General features: G+C 33.1%; 1 protein-coding gene across 2 annotated transcripts in view; it reads left to right on the top strand.

Moving 5' to 3' along the window:
• The window catches only part of ZNF280C (zinc finger protein 280C), a 46,224-nt gene that overhangs the window by 10,323 nt on the left and 16,412 nt on the right, over positions 1–19,489 (top strand). For both annotated transcript variants that reach the window (XM_036910982.2, XM_036910983.2), the window contains 7 exons: positions 4,453–4,589; positions 8,034–8,151; positions 10,523–10,687; positions 10,790–10,902; positions 14,119–14,339; positions 17,791–17,948; positions 18,616–18,716. In XM_036910982.2, the coding sequence (XP_036766877.2) occupies positions 4,453–4,589; positions 8,034–8,151; positions 10,523–10,687; positions 10,790–10,902; positions 14,119–14,339; positions 17,791–17,948; positions 18,616–18,716 (1,013 nt within the window). The remainder of the gene's footprint in view (positions 1–4,452; positions 4,590–8,033; positions 8,152–10,522; positions 10,688–10,789; positions 10,903–14,118; positions 14,340–17,790; positions 17,949–18,615; positions 18,717–19,489) is intronic.

A 19,489-nucleotide genomic window follows, 5' to 3' on the forward strand; every position in this document is an offset into this window, starting at 1 on the left:
AATGTCCTTCTTTGTCTCTTATTACTTTCTGTGTTTTGAAGTCCATTTTGTCTGATACAAGTACTGCAACTCCTGCTTTTTTCTCTCTGTTAGTTGCATGAAATGTCTTTTTCCATCCCTTCACTTTTAGTCTGTGTATGTCTTTGGGTTTAAAGTGAGTCTCCTGCAGGCAGCATATAGATGGGTCTTGTTTTTTTATCCATTCAATGACTCTGTGTCTTTCGATTGGTGCATTCAGTCCATTTATATTTAGGGTGATTATCAATAGGTATGTACTTATTGCCATTGCAGGCTTTAGATTTGTGGTTACCAAAGGTTCAAGGTTAACTTCCTTACTATCTAAGAGTCTAACTTAACTCACTTAATATGCCGTTACAAACGCAATCTACAGGTTCTTTACTTTTTCTCCTCCTTTTTCTTCCTCCTCCATTCTTTATATATTAGGTATCATATTCTGTATTCATTGTCTATCCCTTGATTGACTTTGGGGATAGTTAATTCAGTTTTGCATTTGCTTAGTAATTAGCTGTTCTACTTTCTTTACTATGGTTTTAGTACCTCTGGTGACAGCTATTCAACCTTAGCAACACTTCCATCTATAGCAGTCCCTCCAATATAGACCGTAGAGATGGTTTGTGGGAGGTAAATTCTCTCAGCTTTTGCTTATCTGGAAATTGTTTAATCCCTCAAATTTAAATGATAATCTTGCCGGATAAAGTAATCTTGGTTCCAGGCCCTTCTGCTTCATGGCATTAAATACATCATGCCACTCCCTTCTGGCCTGTAAGGTTTCTGCTGAGAAGTCTGATGTTAGCCTTATGGGCTTTCCTTTGTATGTGATCTTATTTCTCTCTCTGGCTGCTTTTAATAGTCTGTCCTTATCCTTGATCTTTGCCAATTTTATTAGTATGTGTCTTGTTGTTGTCTTCCTTGGGTCCCTTGTGTTGGGAGATCTGTGGATCTCCATGGCCTGAGAGACTATCTCCTTCCCCAGATTGGGGAAGTTTTCAGCAATTACCTCCTTAAAGATACTTTCTATCCCTTTCTCTCTCTCTTCTTCTTCTGGTATCCTTATAATGCGAATATTGTTCCATTTGGATTGGTCACACAGTTCTCTCAATATTCTTTCATTCTTAGAGATCCTTTTTTCTCTCTGTGCCTCAGCTTCTTTGTATTCCTCTTCTCTAGTTTCTGTTTCATTTATCATTTCCTCCACCGTATCCGACCTGCTTTTAATACCCTCCAATGTGCTCTTCAACGATTGGATCTCCGACCTGAATTCATTCCTGAGTTCTTGGATATCTTTCATACCTCCATTAACTTTTTGGTGATTTTTATTTTGAACTCCCTTTCAGGAAGGGTCATAAGGTCCATGTCATTTAAGTCTTTCTCCGAAGTTATATTAATTTTACTCTGGACCAGATTCCTTTGGCATTTCATATTTGTATATGGCGCCCTCTAGTGTCCCAAAGCTCTACTCTCTGGAGCTGCTCAGCCCCTGAAACAATGTTGGGGGTCACAGGGGAGCGGTATTGGTGCCTGGGGGGAGGAAAGAGCTTTTTCCTGCTTCCTGGCTGCTGTGCCTGTCTCCACTGCTTGAACCAGTGGGCCGAGCACACAGGTATAAGGTTTTGTCCCAGAGCAGCTGAATATGGATCCCTGCTTTCCACAAGTGGCTGGAATCTTAGTCTTTCCAGGAATTCTGCCTGTCTTAGCTTTCCAACCCCGTAGTCATGCGAGTATCATGAAAGCACCATGAAATGTAGGTTTGTGCTCCCAGAGCAGATCTCCAGAGCTAGGTATTCAGCAGTCCCAGGCCTTCCACTCCCTCCCTACTCCGTTTCTCTTCCTCCTGCCGGTGAGCTGGGCTGCAGGAAGGGCTTGGGTCCCACCGGGACACAGCTTTGGTACATTACCAGGTTCCATGAGGTCTGCTCTTTTTTCCAGGGGTATTTTTTCCAGTCTGGCGCAGTCCTCTTCCCTGTTGCTCTCTCAGGATTAGTTGCACCAACTATGTTTTCGATTTGTATGCGGTTTTAGGAGGAAGCCTCTGTTTCACCTCTCATGCCGCCATCTTTAATCTATTTCCCCCAGTGAAGTAAATTTTATAAGATATTGTTTCTAATGGAAACACCTGCAGGCCATCTTACATGTCCTTGTCACTCTGTAAGGAGTTAGAGGTGAGAGGGAGCATAGAGGGGTAAGAATTGGTGAGAATTACAGGGAGGATGTGGTTGTGGACTTGAGTAAGGAGGTGAGAGTTTAAAGTCTCATACGAGAGAAAAGGGAAATATTAACGAAAAGTGAAGATTACCTCACAGCATTGTAGGCTTTGTTAGATTAGAAATCATAATTTTTAGTGGAGCCAAGTAGCCTATTTACCTATTTATTTTTATTTGTTAGTTTTCTTTTTCTCCCTTAAGCCCAAATGTACCTAGAAAAGAATTGTTTGAATGTTTTACTTAAAATATCAGAGCACTAACCAAGTTTGTCTTAGTCTCTGATAGGGGTTATCACATCCAGACAACTCCTTCGTCATTGTATCATCTTGATTCATGGCTATAGAATGAACAGGCACTGCATGATTATACAATCTCTGGTCTGTGTAGTTTTTAGCCACACCCATCTTTCAGCAGCTCTTGATTATATTCATGAAGGAGGGAGGGTCTAGTCTTCAGCCATTGTACATGGACAATATAAGTAGTCAGCACACTTAATCCTCATGGCTTTCTAGCAGAACTTGTCCAGTGCCTTTGTGGATTATTAGATTTCAGTTGGAGTAAGTAGACTTGATGTTGTTACAATGCTAAAGTGAAGATATTGATGATACTTGTAAAATGTTCAACCAAAAAAATGTGTGAAGTGCAGGGGAACAACATACTGAATTTCAGGGAAGAAAGAGGAGACAGATTCTTTCCCATTATATTTACTTTTTTTAAGCCAGGAGAATTTACTAAAGAATGTAGCCAGCATACCAGTGTTTTTTATTTTGCATGGCAATGTATAATAGTGTGGTTATGAGACAAGTTTTAATTTTCTGAAAGCCTAGTTCTTGCTTCTCTTGACTATAAACTAGGAATGGCACTTCTATTCAGTTTTATCAGAGGTAGAAAAATTTAATTTAATTTTCAATTTCATATCCTATGGCAAATTGAGAGGGGCTAAGTGGAATACCCCTAATTATTGTTTCTTAGCCATTGTGATTATTTTTACACTGAAATATTATCATATTTCAAAATTATCAAATAATCTTATTGAAAGCATGACAGTTCAAGTTGGATTTATATGAATTGTAAATGACTGTTAATGAATGTTCAACTAGAACAATGTATATTAGTTTTAAGTGATTCTATCAAAAAGAAAGGTGACCTCAGTGAAATTTCTTTTCTGAATTAACTGAGAATTTAAATGATTTTGTTGATGTTTTATGTGTAAGCCATAAACTATTATTAGCATATAGAACAAGAACTAAATATTTATATAAAACTACCATAAGGGTGGGGTGGGGGTAAAAACTTATGTTTGATAGACTATAGTAACAGAAAGTACTATCATAATAGCTCTTTCATGGCTTGAGTAAATACTTATCTTGAATTTCTGAATGAAAATAATATCGAGTTATTTGAATGAGCAGATTTTTCTCCTAGAAGTCTTCTATAGTACTTAGTCATAGGGCACTGCATTTTCATTATCATAAAACAACCCTACTTTTGTGTGAACATTTATGGAATTATTTCATGAAATCTGGTTCTTTTCTATTAAGAGGGAAGAAAGGAAATTTTTTGAGGTTTTATGGGATTTCCTTATGGTTTGTACCTTTCCCTGATTAGCAATTTTAGGCAACTTTCTATTCTTCCAAATTTTCATTTGACTCCTCAATAACCTAGAAATTATGGGTTCACATGGGTACAAGAGTGAGCAATGTTAAAGTGAGCCCAAGGGTCATATCATGCTTGGATTGGCTTTTGGCTTAATATTGAGATACTGTGGCAAACTCTAGGTTTAATTTAGTCTGCAGTCTATGGCGGTTTCCCTTTCTGAACTCAAGAATAATGGTACAGATAATCCAATCAGCTTGCCCATAATGAAATCTTTAGGCTTTTAGGGATATGAACGTGGCATGGGAATTGGGGAAGGGTTTGACTTTGAGTCACAGGAATCCAAGTCTATATATAACAATTCAAGTATTGGTTGTATATGGATATATTTTTGGAAATTTTTTCCTATTATATCTTAATATGTGGTTCATTCAAATAACAAATTTTGAAACAAATATAATTTTTATAGATATTTTGAACAGAGGTAACCCCAGGTAACCTTCAAAGGGAATAAATGATGAGACACTCAGCCAAGGTATAGTATTATTGTACTGCTTAATTTTAAAGTGAAGTATTTTGACGAAATTGGTTATATAGAAAAATATTCAATATACTGTGTAATTTTAAAACACAGGTGACGATGATGCATTGAAGCCTACAACTCAACACCGCAAAGATCCAGAAGCCAGGCCAGTGGCTTCCTTGTCTAGAATTCATCCTAAATCTAAGTCTTCACAGGGCTCGGTTACTCCTCAGAGCATGTCTAAACCTGTAAGTGTTTTTGAAACTACACAATTAGCTCAGGGACATATTGGATATTATAGTACCCAGTTAGAATTGTGAACTATCATAAGTAGTCGCCATTCCAGTAGAAGTATAATCACTATCAGAAAATATCACCATCTTTATAATAGCTCAACTAATACCCTAAGTAATAACAGCAGGAACGAACTATCCAGTCTGTCAATAAGTCAGGTAATATGCTTAAATTCAATAGGTATAATATTGAAAACTATTCTATCTAAAGGTGACTAAAAAGGTACAATTAGTAATGACTATTGTACAATGGCAAAATTCTTAAGATAGTAGACTGAACCAGGTATTCTTAATTGGGAAGGTTGTTCTGTGGTTATTGTTGCTGTTTATTCTGAAAACATACCTTCATAGCTTAGTTTTTCAAACTTTTAACAGAAGTAATAGACAATGGTAATGCATAACATTTCTTAGTCTGTTAATATGGGCCTTTATTCCAAATGCTGTACATTGAATTAATCTCATTTAATTCATATAACTTACTTGTGGGGTAGGTAGGATTATAATCCCCATTTGATAGCTGAGGAAGCTTAGGCTCAGAGAGAGGCTAAATAATTCACTCAAGGCCACACAGCTGGTAAATACTGGATCTAGGATATCAATCCAGGTTAGCTCAGAATTTTTAAAATATGCACATACACACATCCATCCCTACATTTAAGTATATACTTTTAAGAATAGAAACATTGCCTTAAAGCAATGGCAGTCCGCAGAAAATTGGGGTTCCTTGAAACTCAGGGGTCTGGGAGGCTAAAACTGTTGTCACAACAACTCTTAAGACATTTGCCCTTTTCACTCTGTCAGCATTTGCACTGATGATGCCAAAGCAATGGAGGGTAAAACTCCAGTGCCTTAATACGAATCAGAGCCATGGCATCAAGCTATGCTAGTAGTTTTTGTGTTGGTGATCACCAAGAGCTAAGAAGAAATAGAAAAATTTCATTTTACTTGAGAATATCCTTGAAGAAGTAATAAAGTGTTACTAATTTTATTAACTCTCAACCCTTGAGTACATTTATTTTTAAATATTCTGTGTGATGATATGGGTAGTATATAAAAGTATTTCTGTATCTGCAGCATGAAGGATTTTTTTGAGGAAAAGCACTTAAGTGAGTTACAAGCTGAACTAGCTGCTTATTTAAAAATGAAATTCCATTTTTACCTGAAAGGATGACTGACAAAGCACCATGTATTATTTATTTATTGCTGCATAACAATAGTACCACAACTTTAGCAGCTTAAGGCAATATGTACTTATTATTTAATGCTTTTAAAAACTTTATATGCCTACCTGAAGCTGGCAGACTGCCAAAAATGCAAAAGTTGTTTGATTTTAGCTGGAATAAGACTACTTAGTCATTTTCTCGTGCTAGCATAAGCTGTTTGATATTTAGGAAAAACAAAAAAAGAAACATTATTATTTAAATGCAGATGGATGAAAATCATTCCTACCTTGGACCCGAGGATGAAGAATAACAAAGTGGGGTGGGGGATGGGGGTAGGAGTGTATCTTTTGTATTAGAAAAGTTAGAAACTAGAGTTCATTCAAATTCAGAATTCTTTGTTTCTGTGGGAATCTTTGTTTAATCAAAGCTCCTCAGTCAGGTTCCCAATCCTAGGGAGCTTTTAAAAAATAGAGATTTTCTATTGGTCTGGGGTCAGTCCAGACATACTAGATATTTTTTAAACTCTCTGGATGATTCTAATGTGCTGCCAGGGTTGAGAATACAGATATATCTTCACAAATGAATAGAGAATCCCGTTTAAGGGGATTTTCTCAGACATTTAAAAACTTTTTCATTCTGTTTACCTTAACAACTCTTTTGGGTGAGGTGAGATAACTATTATTGTCCCTTTTAAAGTCAGTGTGATACAGCTTAAGGGCACAGGATTTGTAATTAGGCAGATCTGGGTTCTAATTCCTACTACATCATTAATAACAAGCTGAGCTGTATTGGGAACCTTACTTAACCATACTTAACTTTATTTTACCTGTTTATAAATGGGAAATAATATTAGGGCTTTATTAGTACTGTTGTATCAACTACTTAATTAATATGTATACTGTGGAAAAGGCAAGTACATTTTAAATAGAGAATAATTGGTGGCTATTATTTTACTTGGAAAGGTGAATAATGTGAATCTCAAGTGACTTGCTCAAGGTTCCATAGCTAAATAAATGTACAGATCTTCTGAATCCCAGTCTATCATCTATTGTACCTTACGATTTTTGGTATCTTTCTGAGCTATTTTATAAGATACAAAAGATTCCCAGTTGGAGAATTATTTTAATAAGTTACTTGTTGAATAATGGGTCTATTCTCTGAAGTGGTGGTACTTAATTGACCAGAATTATGACCTAGGAAAGGGTTTAAACTTTTAACTTTATTTAAAGGAACTTCTGTTAAAGAACTATTCTGGAAATTGCTAGTGAATATCTTTCCTTTTTAACTGCAAATATTTGGAGAGAATATTTACCTTGCAGTAAGATTGTGTTTGGTTACAATTAAGTCATATAGCCCTTATTGATTTTATATAACACACATTAAAGCTCAAACGCAGAAATCTGCATGTTAGGCCTCAAATTCTAGGAATGGATGATTTAGACTTCAGTATCTTGTTTCCAGACCATGTCAAAGAAAACTTTGTAGCAAAGTAAAATTCTTAAAACCTGGTTATCTCTCAACTTTTAAATACAAAATATGCAAGAAAGATCTTTATTTCCCATTATAAAGGTCATATGTATGAGAGGGTAAAAAAAGAAACAGAATAGAATACATACTGTATTTTTATTTTGTTTTCTGCAGATGGTTAGTGTGGTATATAGAAGTCTGTAAATCAGGACTATATACATTAATATCTGTTCCTCTTTTTTCAGTGAACTTTATACTGAAAATATTTTTCTTTATCATTGGATATTTCTCAAAAAACATGATGTTTCGTAATAGTCTGTCATTTAATTTATTTAACCATTTCTCCATTGTTGGACATACAGGCTTTAATTTTTTGTTATTACAAATAATTTTCCATTAAACATTTTCATTTCCTTAGCATAAATTATTGGAAGTAGAATATTTGGAATAATAAGATCAAAAGATCTGAACTTTAAAATTTTCTTACAGAAATGTTCTACCAAAATATAACTTTCATTTTGCCCATAATACTGTCATTATTTTTTAATTTAACTTTTTGTTTCAAATTAATTTTAGATTTCCATAAAAATTACAAAACTAATCCAGAGAGTTCTCATATATCCCTTACCCAATAGATGCTGATTTTGACAATAATAATTACCTTTGTGTTTTACAACCTATTAGTAATTGAATCATTGAGGTTATCTTAATAGTATTAAGTTTACCTTTCTAAAAGTTTATGAAACAAAATAATTGTAACTTTTTACAGGATTTTACAAAGAATACATTACAAGTTGAATTGGATGATTCTTCAGATTCATTGTTTGACTCGACCCAGGTTTCAATACCACTGACCCAACAGGAATTGACTATTTCTCCTGTAGAAGGTTTGGTTCTGCACTTTTTATAAATATAATAATAACAGACCTTATGAATATACATATAAAATGAATTTCTATTTTGAAGCCCATGCCTTCATGTTAAGTTTTTCATATATTGTAAGATGGAAGCTAATAGTTCCTAAATGCCTCTTTTGGGTGATTTTATATAACCTTGTATTTAATAATATAATTTCTTCTATTAAGTTGGCTAATGTGTTCTTTGAGCTCATTCTCACTTGGAACCAGCTATGGACTAAAAAATCTTAATGTGAATCAGGGAAGTGCTCTGATGCTCTAATAGTATGGTTTAAAATTTTTTTAATTATTTGGAAGGCCATTAGTATGAGAAAAAGTACATGGTTAAAGTTGATTTTTTATTAGGCTTGTGTCTTTCTATCCAAATAAATAATGTAGATGTGATAGCTAAATATGATTATAGAGTAGTATCATGTAAAATGTCAATACTAAAGAAATAATGGTTTGCACATCCTAAGTACTAGTAAATATCCATTGAAGGAATAATGAAAACTTCCAAATGAAGAAGAATTACACTTCTTTGATTGTATACTGTAACAACGTTCTTCATTAACCTGAAATAAATGAGTATGCCTTGAAGGAATCTTACCTAGTTGAAAATTCCCTATAATCAAATGACTATTTCCTTATTAGCAAATTTGATACATTTCACTAAATGGAGAGAGTTATAGGAGAATTTTTTAAATGTGTGATTGTTTACTAACAAATCAATATCCATTTACCAAAACAAAATGGAAAAAAATTATAGTAATATGTATGCCAAAAATATTTTCCCATTTTGATAATAGTTGTTTTGATATTCACAAGTGTCACTTATCTAGTTAGTAAAATGACCAAGAACCAAAATAAGTAAGGAGACTAAATGGTTGTCTGAAATCAAATTTTATAAGGCACATGGTCTTTATGCATAGAAAAAGTCTGAATTCTTGAAGCTTCTGGGTATAAAAACAATGAGTCTCACTCTCTTTTTTATACTGCAGGAAGTAGAAGTTGGCCCTGATGGTAAATAGAGTTATAGCTGATTAGGAAGATGCAGGTTTGAGTCTCCACTCTGAAGATTTTTGAGGCCTCTATCAAGTCACCAAACCTCTTTATACCTCAGTTTTCTCATATTATTAAAACATACTTTTATTTTTCTCACATTCATTCTCCAGATCTGAAATCAGCCATTTGAAGATATAATTTTAATTCTTGCTCTGCTTATGTCAGGGCTTTTTTGAGGCTAAAATGAGATAAGTGAGAAGTGAAAAATGCATTAAAATTTTAAAGGACTTGACAATAAACCGTTGCTAGAATGATAGTTATGAATCATCATATGCACTATGTGTTCAGAAACGTGATTAATGGACTCCTGTCTAGGATGATCGTAGAAGGTTCTTGGAGAAGGTTGGATTTGAATTTGATTTTGAAGAATGAGAATAGGAGTTTTATTGGCACTGTCAAGGAAAGTGAACAGCACAAGCCAAAGGCATCAGATATAAATAAGTTGAAGAGTCAGAATTTAATACTATTGATCTCAGAGTGATTCTATTTAACTTGACTATAAACTAGGAATGGCACTATAACTATGAAAAGGTATGGAATTAGTATAATTGTATTCAAACTATGTTTCCTCTGAGCCTAATGGCCACTTGATTCCCTAACAAAACCATTAGGCTCAGAGGAAACATAGTTTGAATACAATTATACTAATTCCATACCTTTTCATATGAATGAGAGGTATTAACATTCAAGATTAGTTGTTTCTACTTTATACATAGAGAACAAAAAGATAATTAAAACCTGTCAGGTTAAGTGGAAAAAGAACCAACTTGAGTTTTCCATTAGACATCCAAAGTTACTTTTTTAAAAAATATTTTAAAAGGTTTCTCTAAATTTTTTGAAAGTAATTGTTTATGTTTATAAGCTCAACTGTATTTAAGCATCTAAAGATAAATTCAGTTTTAGTAAATGAGTTTAGAGTATTCTCTGTGCTTTAATTTCTTTTGGGAGGGAGGGGCTTAGGATTTTTTTTTGGCCTGACTTCTTTCATGATGCCTCTTTATATATTTATTTGAAAGCACCTTTAGAATTTTCCTGCATAAAGTTTATTTCATGAGTTCTTCAAATATGTGTAGTCTACAATAGATGTTTGTATCATTTCTTTCTGCCTATTGATTACATAAATTTTGATCATTCTTTATTGTTGTTTGTATGACATAATTCAATTATATTACCTTTAATTTAACTCCAAAGTTCTTTTACTTAATTTTAAATATAAGACCATTTTAGTAGCATTTGTAAGCAATATTCCATATTAAAGCATTTACAAATATCTTTCCCACTATTTACATCACTTTAGATTTAGAAGAAACTCTGCCTACAGTCAAACCTTTTGTTGCTAATGTAAGCCATGCTATTCTAAAAATGCCAAAAACCAATGAAAATACTGACATAAATCCTTCCACTTCATTGTCTTCAGCAAGCCGTCCTTCTGTGACATATTCCCATGTAATGGTATCAAAAGGTAAATATGAATGTGGCATGTAAAAAATTGTATTATTTATACTGGTGTTCAAGCTTTTTAAAAAGAAGAATTTGAGTGATAAGGTCCTTAATTTGGTTTTAGGTACAAATGTCTCCCCATCAACTTACTATAAAACTGAAGCGCTTTTTAGAAGATCTTGTCCAAAGTGCAATATAAAGTTCAACCTTTTGGATCCTTTGAAATGTCACATGAAGGTAAAACTTTTTCAAAATGTGTTTTTTTTAAAGTATTCACAAATCTTGAATTTCATAGATTTAATGCCCAGACATTTAGATAAGAAATTTTCTCATTGTTATTTTCATAAAGCTTAAGTAAAAATTGATATTTATAATGACTATCTGCATACAAAATTTTTAAGTCCTTCCCCAAAATTAAGCTTATATATACTATAGTATATGCATATTGTATTTAAATTTTTAATGAAAATAATGTATTAATCAGAATATTTTATTGACTAGGTCATGCCATTCTTCAAGCTTCTTGTAAAGCAGGCATTTTATTAGGTGCTTAATCTTCCATGTAACTTAGAAATTTCTTTTTTTAACCTTATTTTTTGTCTATGGTGATATATGCATATCATCTTACTCAATGAACATCTTAGTCTTGCATTTTAATTTTCAACATTCAGGTATAAACTGATGGTGGAGTATTTCATATGAACTGATAGTTTAACTCAATCCAGAACATAGTTTGTGTAGTTGTTACAAATTAATCCCAGCTTTATATCAATGTAGGAGGCTCTTGAAGTTAGGTTATAGGCAATTTTCCAGGTACTAATGAAGTATGAGGTTTAGATATCACAACACTTAAAATATTTTCGTAGATATTACAGTTTCTGCGTGTTTATGGAAAGATAGTCTATATTCTCCTAGCATGCCCAGTAGAAATGGCAGGAAGAGGGAAAGGAGGCAAAAGAAAAAGGCAATGTAGATTATATACAGGAAATAAGGGATAAGAAAGGTGCAAGGCAAAGAAGCAACTTAAGAAATGTTATTGCTCAAATTATTTAAAGATAGGTAAATTTTTCATTGAAATTCAGCATTTTACAAAAAAACGTAGAAAGAAAAGTTCCTAAAATTCCAAATGCAACCTCTTTATTCTTGAGCAAATCTGTACTTATCTATCACTATTTCCTGAGTATGACTTCTGGTAACTGGACTTTGGGTTTTGATTTTACGTATGAAGCAACTTCTATAAGTGCTCTTGATCTTCCTGTCTATGTAATATTGTGTAGAGATGCTTGATGTTTTTATGTTTTGCATTATAGATGGAGAGAGAAAAGAAAAGGCTGGATTTTTTAGCTATCTTTGATTTATTTAATTGGAGGGGTAAATAATATAGTCTCGTGATTCAAAAAGTCTAAGACGATATCTCAGCCCTGTCTCCTATTTGCGTAGTTCCCAATACAACTTGCAAAGGAAATAATTCCTTATTAATTTGTTTTGCATCCTCTTTGTCTGAATATACAGACACACATGAATGGTCTTATTTTCCATCTATTTAATAAATAAATCATAACATATCAAATATACTTCTGCACCTGGAGAAAGTGGCAAACATTCTCTAAAATGTGGTTTTATTTATTTTAGCATTGTCTATGATTAAAACTATGGGAGACTTTTACATTTTAGCTTATACACTTTTATATATCAGTCAAATTTTTATAATATCACAGAAAGGATTTCCATTTTGAAAAAAAAATGTGAGTTTTAGATTATTTGTGAATGATCTTTCGCTGGTACTATAGACAAATAGGTTACTATACCACAGAGATAATGTTTTCATCCAGTGTAAGTACTGCAAACATCCTATTGATCTAAGGTAGAGCACTCAGCTTTAAAATATTATTTAGTGTAATCCTTAGAAAATTTTTTGGGATAGAACTTTCTCTCATTGTCTTGTTGCCAGTTAATTGATTGGCACAGATGAGATTCAAACATGAATCACTTTAATGGCGAAGCCCAGGTTCTCACAACCACTTTTCCCATTTTGAAAATTGTATGGGCTATTTTCTTGAATGTCATATGGAACCTTGAACATAAGGGGTGCTATTTGTTTTTAGGGTACAGAATATGATAGTCATCAATCAGGTCTAACATATTAATATGTTATTTAGGTTCCTATATCCTTGCTTACATTTGTCTACTTGCCCTGTCATGCTTTGAGAAAGGTCTGAAAAGTCTCACATTACCAAGATTTTCTTTGATATCTTCCAATTCTGGTTTATGGTTGTTGCTATTTAGGATATAGGTGGATCTATCTCTTTGAGCTTCCTCATGAATGTACTCTTTAGCATTTTTGTAAAGTATTCCTTTTTTGGTCTTGATTCTGCTTTGTTTGATATCAGGCTCACAATCTTTGCTCTCTTGTTATTTCCATTTGACTGTTAGATTCTTTATCATTTTATTTTCAACCCTTCCAAATCACTTTGTTTTTTGCTCTCACCAGAAGTAGTTCTCATTTGTGATCCTACATGAAATTTTTTTTTTAGTAGTTGAGCTAAATCCATCTGTACTCATTGATAAGATAGATTTAATTGGTTTGATAGGTTTAATTGGTCTTGAGTCTGTCACAATTTTTTTGTTATGCTTTCTTTAATTGTTCAAGTCTTTCAGTTTGTGGTTGCATTGTGTATACATAGTTTGGGGTTGTAGGAAAGTTTATATTTTTGCTCTGTAATTATTTTAGAGACATTCTGCAACTGAAAATTGTATACAATAAATGAATGAATTTTATCTCATCGAAAATAAACTCATATGAAAGTATTCTACATTAGAGTCAGTTGGTATGAGGTCTTGATTTTATTCATGAAGTAGATCTCCCCCTTCAGATGTTTCAACATTCTAGATAGAATATGTTGAGATTTTAAAGATGTAATTGATGTTTCTCTCTTTGTGTACCACACATTTTCTAGCACCTTGAGACTAGAGAATCGCAGGTTACCTGTGCTCATCAAAGTCCAGTTCCAACCAGGCTTTACTGAAATACTAGTGTATTATTTGATAATTAAGCATATACACAATAGCATATAAAATTACCTTCTCTTTTAAGCTATATCTTGACACAGATATGAAATGTATGATTTTGGGCCAAGGAACAAATTATTACTAGATATTTATACTAGATACTTTTAATTGCAAGAAAAAAGTATTAGATGTATAGCCAACCTGGATCTTGAGGTATTCCTTTTGTTTTTGAAGTTGTATCTCTATTAAGGTAATAGGTGTTTGTTGTTTGAATTTCTTAGACTATATAAGGAAAGAAGCCAATGTTTCAGTGATTATCTTTCCAGATATACTACCAAGTATAGTTTTACCTGAGCTGGCCCCGGTTATAAACACAGAATCATTTCTTGGTATCTAATTTTTAAAAGAGATATACGTAAGGCTTACTTTTTTTTTCTGTTTCAGCGTTGTTGTCCAGACATGATAAATATGTTTTTGGAAATTATTAAAGCAGAATTTTCAGTTATTACTGAAAATCAAAATACTGGTGCAGAGAAAGGAAAATTGATCATGACAGTTAGTGACTTTTACTATGGAAAGCATGAAGGAACTTTTGATGATGAAGAGAAGACTTATACAACCTTTAAATGCATCAGTTGCTTGAAAGTTCTTAAAAATAATATTAGGTATGTAAATACTCGTTTCTATTTCTGTTTTAAAATTGGGATGCTTCAGATGTAAATATGTATCTTTATTTTTCTGTGCCATCTGATATAAGCTATTGTAACAGTTTCTATTAAGAAAAAAAGGCAGATTATGATGTTGAAAAGTTTTCTCTCTTTCTAGCATTTTAGGAGTTTGGCACCTGGACACAGTTGTGTTTCTCTCAGCTTAAGAAAGAATAAAATTTGGTGCACATGGTGTATGTGGTGTCATGGGGAAGACAGTGTAGCTCAGAGAAGACAAATAGGGACTCTGTGGCATCTTACTACAAAGATGAACAGTGACTGCAATAAGGCCTCCGGGGGGAGGACTCAATAACAAGGGTGAATGTAACAACCACATTGTTTTTCTTGTGAAACCTTCATAACAGTGTTTATCAATGATACCTTAATAAAAAAAAGAATGAAATTTATTTTAACTTGGGGAAAATCACTTTTCTCTGTATCATTGAACTAGGAGTTTTCATGAGATATTTTTATTTTTCAGCTGCTTTTGAATCTTACTTTTCCTGTCACAAGAAGAGCCACTTTACCCAGTTGTACTTCACTATACTGGTCTTAATTAGAGCTCTAATTTTTCAATTCATATTTGTAATTTTTAGCACACTTACCTTGCAGAGAAAGTGATTTTTTTGGGGGGGGTGATCTTTAGAGAAGTACCAGTTCTAGGAAACATGTCTGCTTTGATTTTATTATTTAACACATTTTAAAAGTAGAGATTTAATTCTCAATGCAATTTTGAAGATTTATATATGTATGCTTTAAATTTTAGGAACTTGTACATTGTAGTCTTTGAGTGACATGGCATATTGCATATCTATTACCCTGAGATAATAACAATAGCAAAGTAACAAGACATAGTGATTAGTATTTGTCATAAGTTATATAGCCTGACATTGTTTTTCCAACATTGTATTATAAAACTTTTCAAATATTCAACAACATTAAAAAAATTTTACAGTGAATATCTGTATATTTACCACCTCGAGTCTACCATTAACATTTTGCTATACTTCTGTTACCACATAACTATTCATTCATAGACCCACCTGACTTTTTAATACTTTCCAGAGTAAACTGCAGACATCAGAGCACTTCCCTTAGGTGACACGGTGCATATTTGTATGTGTATATATGTACCTACATTGCCACACAGACACACACATATGAACTTTAAAAAATATTTACCCTTGATAACCGTCATTTTTAACTAGCATTCTTAAGCATCCTAGAGGTCACTATGCCCAGCATTTATTTCATTTTCCAGTGAATTCTTATGTCCAAAATGAAGTACATGGAAAAATCCCAAAATACACTGTAATATAAGCCTAAAATAATAATGAATGCTATGCTTGTGGTAGTGCGTTATAGTTTTCAAAGATCTTTCACTTATATCATTCACATGAATTTTCACACTTATTTTCCTCCTTTGATCAAGCCCCAACAGCCATCAATTGCTAATGGTCCCAGTAGTTTAAGAGAATTGTGCTTTGAGATATAACACTAAAACAATGCTGCAACAGAACTCTGTGACCTTCTTCCATATTTTTACAGTAAAATACATCAGAAAACAATGTTAGTAAATTTGGTACAGTGCATAGAAAAGTGGTTCAGTGGTTACGTTGTTTGTTATACTTAAATATTATGTATATAATATTAGATGTTCAGCAGTAGCTTTTTGGCTTTTCCTTTAAGATTAGCTCATTTAATATTAAACAGGAAATTTCTTTTTATTGTTTTCATTTCAGAAGATTGGTTACAGGTTTCTAGATTATCAGAATATAAGTTTTAAGCTAACCATATTTTACAATATCTAGGAACTTTGTAGCATTTTTTGGTATATTGTTTAGTAAATGAAACTTGAACAGTAGACACTGGATAACCAAAGATGTAGTATGTGTTAAACGACATTTTACCTTAATGGCAAAAACTAGGATGGCAAACTGATGGTTTTAGAGGATGGTAGAAGCTGATAGTTCAAGATTTCTAGTCTCTGCTCTGTCAACATATCGTAGAATATTTTTTTCCTACATTGAATGTCAACAAAACCAGTTAGGGTTATTTTATTCTGAGGATGAGGATGGCCTTGTGAGGAGTTTGCTCTTCTTCACATCTCCATCTACTGGTTTGAGAAGTGTGAGCTGCTGATGGGGGTTGAGAGATAGCTAGTTGGTTAAGAGATTAGTTTATGCAGATAGATTTTATTAAAGTTATGAGCTGAAAGCTTATTGTCTCATAGCCTTTATATGTAAATATTTAGACAAAGCTAGGGTTTTAAATATATATATTTTAATAAAGATATTAAAATGAAAGAAAGAAAAAGATATTTCAAAGTGTACCATAGCAGCTCTAGAGTTTTGGAGGTGTGGAAAGATAAATCATCCTCCAGGATGATTGCTGTCTACGTTGATGATATTATCACTTCATTTCAAGATTATTTCCTTTAAGGACTTATACTGAATAACTGCCAATATTTAATCCTGTCTTAAAATTGTTATTTTGATGGAACAACTTTAAAATTCAATAAAAAGTTTCAGTAAGCCCTTAGAAATAGATATACCTGTTTATATTGTACTCTCTACCATTGGAAGTCACAGTTCCTTCTCATAAGAAGTCTTTTAGGGAATCTGACATATCAGAACATAGGACTGAAAAATGGAAGGTGCTACAAAAAGCATAATCTGCAAGTTAAAAAGAATAATTTGTGCTAACAGTAAACCAGTACCATTAAATAAAACAAAAGGATCTTATAATTATGGGTATTAAAATTGCTATTACATATATTTAGGAACCAAGACATAAATAAAAATACTAACAATTTGTCTTTTAAGCAGCTGAATATCTTCAAGGACTTCAAAATATTTCTAACATGCTCTGTAGCTGCTTGCTATTGGTTGGGTTTCCTTCCATTAAGTACCTTATTTTAAAGTGTGTGGTGCATTTCATGCATGGAAAAGAAACCTGCTGTTTCTCTTTACAAAAAAAAGTGTTTTTACTCTGAAATAATGATGAAGACTTACAGCAAATTAGTGGTATTTCCTATTAAGTACACTAATGAATTATTTCAAAACATGCAAAGAAAAATGTTTACTGAGTCATTTAATGACAGTGATTTAATGTGCACACTTTTTTGTTATCATTAATCTACAATTACATGAAGAACATTATGTTTACTAGGGTCCCCCCTTCACCAAGTCCCCCCAACAAACCCCATTACAGTCACTGTCCATCAGCGTAGTAAAATGTTGTAGAATCACTACTTGTCTTCTCTGTAATGTGCACACTTTTGACTTTAAGGCTTTGGAGATACTGTTTTGAGTAACATCTGCATTTTTAACAGCTACCTTCAGAGACTTATTTGTGAGATTTTTCTTTGGTTGTAAATCTGAATATTTGCACCTGTTAACAATCACAGGTTTATGAACCACATGAATCACCATTTGGAACTCGAGAGGCAGAACAGCGAAATCTGGGGAAACCAATCCACCTGCCAGCGCTGCTACCGTCAGTATCCCACACCATTCCACCTGCAGTGTCATATTGAGAGTACGCACACTCCCCATGAGTTTCCGAGTAAGTCACCATTTCATTGAAGTCCTGAACATTATCAATTTTGATCATCATTAAGTATGAGGAAGCCTTCAGAATTCTGGTAGGAAAATAATAAATAGACTTTGTAATTTGGGGACAAAGTTGACAAACCGGTCTTATATAAACCTTTCAATAAAATTATGTACTCAAACAGAAGTTCCTCTTGTAAACAGAAACTTCCTTATCATAACTCATGCATTTTATGTAGGGGGATTAAATTACAGATTTCAGATTCCCTCCCCAGTTTGCAAATATGGAATCAATCATTTGGGATTATACTCTAATAAGAAAAGCAACTGCAGTGATAGTTAAAATCACAGTCTGGAGTTAGAACAGCTTGGATTCAAATTCCCTCTCTGCCTCTTAATACTGCTTTGGGATCTCAGGCATGTTATCCTTTTGTAACTCAGTTCCTCATCTGAAAAATGGGGGTAAAAATAGCAGTATCTCTCAATGATGGTATGAGAAGTAAGTAAACTAATATAAGTAAAGTCCTTAGAACAGTGTTACAGAGTCAGCACTATACTATTGTTGGAACCACCATCACTACCACGTTTATTACTTGTTGCAATTGTTATGGATGTACAAAATGAATCTTTTATTTATATACATCCATAAAATGGTGTAATGTGTTTTTTTCCACTTTCAGCTATTTGTAAAATCTGTGAATTATCATTTCAAACAGAACATATGCTTTTACAACATATGAAGGACACTCATAAACCTGGTGAAATGCCATATATTTGCCAGGTATGCACACATTTTATCATGTACTTAGGTGTTTGTTTAATTTTCATATGCCACGAAATAGTATTGTTCTTCTCATTTTTTTAACAAGTTACTAAGTTTTATTTAAATAAAATGAGTTACTAAGATTAAAGACCCTCTTCAACAACAGGAACTCCCTCAGTTTAACACATGTATGTGGGAGTGGTGGGTTGGATTTGGCCTGGGAGCCATAGTTTACTGGTCCTTATTAGAAAAATAAAATGCCCTGCTAGAGAAAGAGAATATTTGCACTTTCTTACCATGTAGGAAAGAATGTAGAAATGCCAGAGAAAGAGGATATGCTGTTAGTTATGGGAAACTCAGCTAAATGCTTTTGGCTGGTATTTTTCCAGAATTTGAAGTAGTTCCCAATAAGATAGCAAGATAAAGATAAATTGCCTCTGTCATAGTCTGGATGCTATTTAAAATCCAAAGAAAAAGTATTCTGTTTTATATAGCAGGAAAAACTTTACAGGACAAGAGGTATCAGTTTGAAAATTCAAATCAAGATAGGGGGTAGCAGATCTGAAAAGAAGGGAATCTAGTTATGTTTAGGAATATATCCCTAAACTTTCAGAGAGAACTTTTATGTTTAAAAGATTATACTTATTACTTGCAGTGATAGGATTCTTGGTTGTATAAGCAACAGAACTGAATTAGTAGTGCATAATGTTCTTCTAACAAATGGCTCATCATTACTACTTTGATATGATTGCATATCAGTTTTAAATTATCAAGTTAAACTAAACCTTCTT

The sequence above is a fragment of the Manis pentadactyla genome, chromosome X, assembly GCF_030020395.1.
Source record: "Manis pentadactyla isolate mManPen7 chromosome X, mManPen7.hap1, whole genome shotgun sequence".
NCBI lineage: Eukaryota > Metazoa > Chordata > Mammalia > Pholidota > Manidae > Manis > Manis pentadactyla.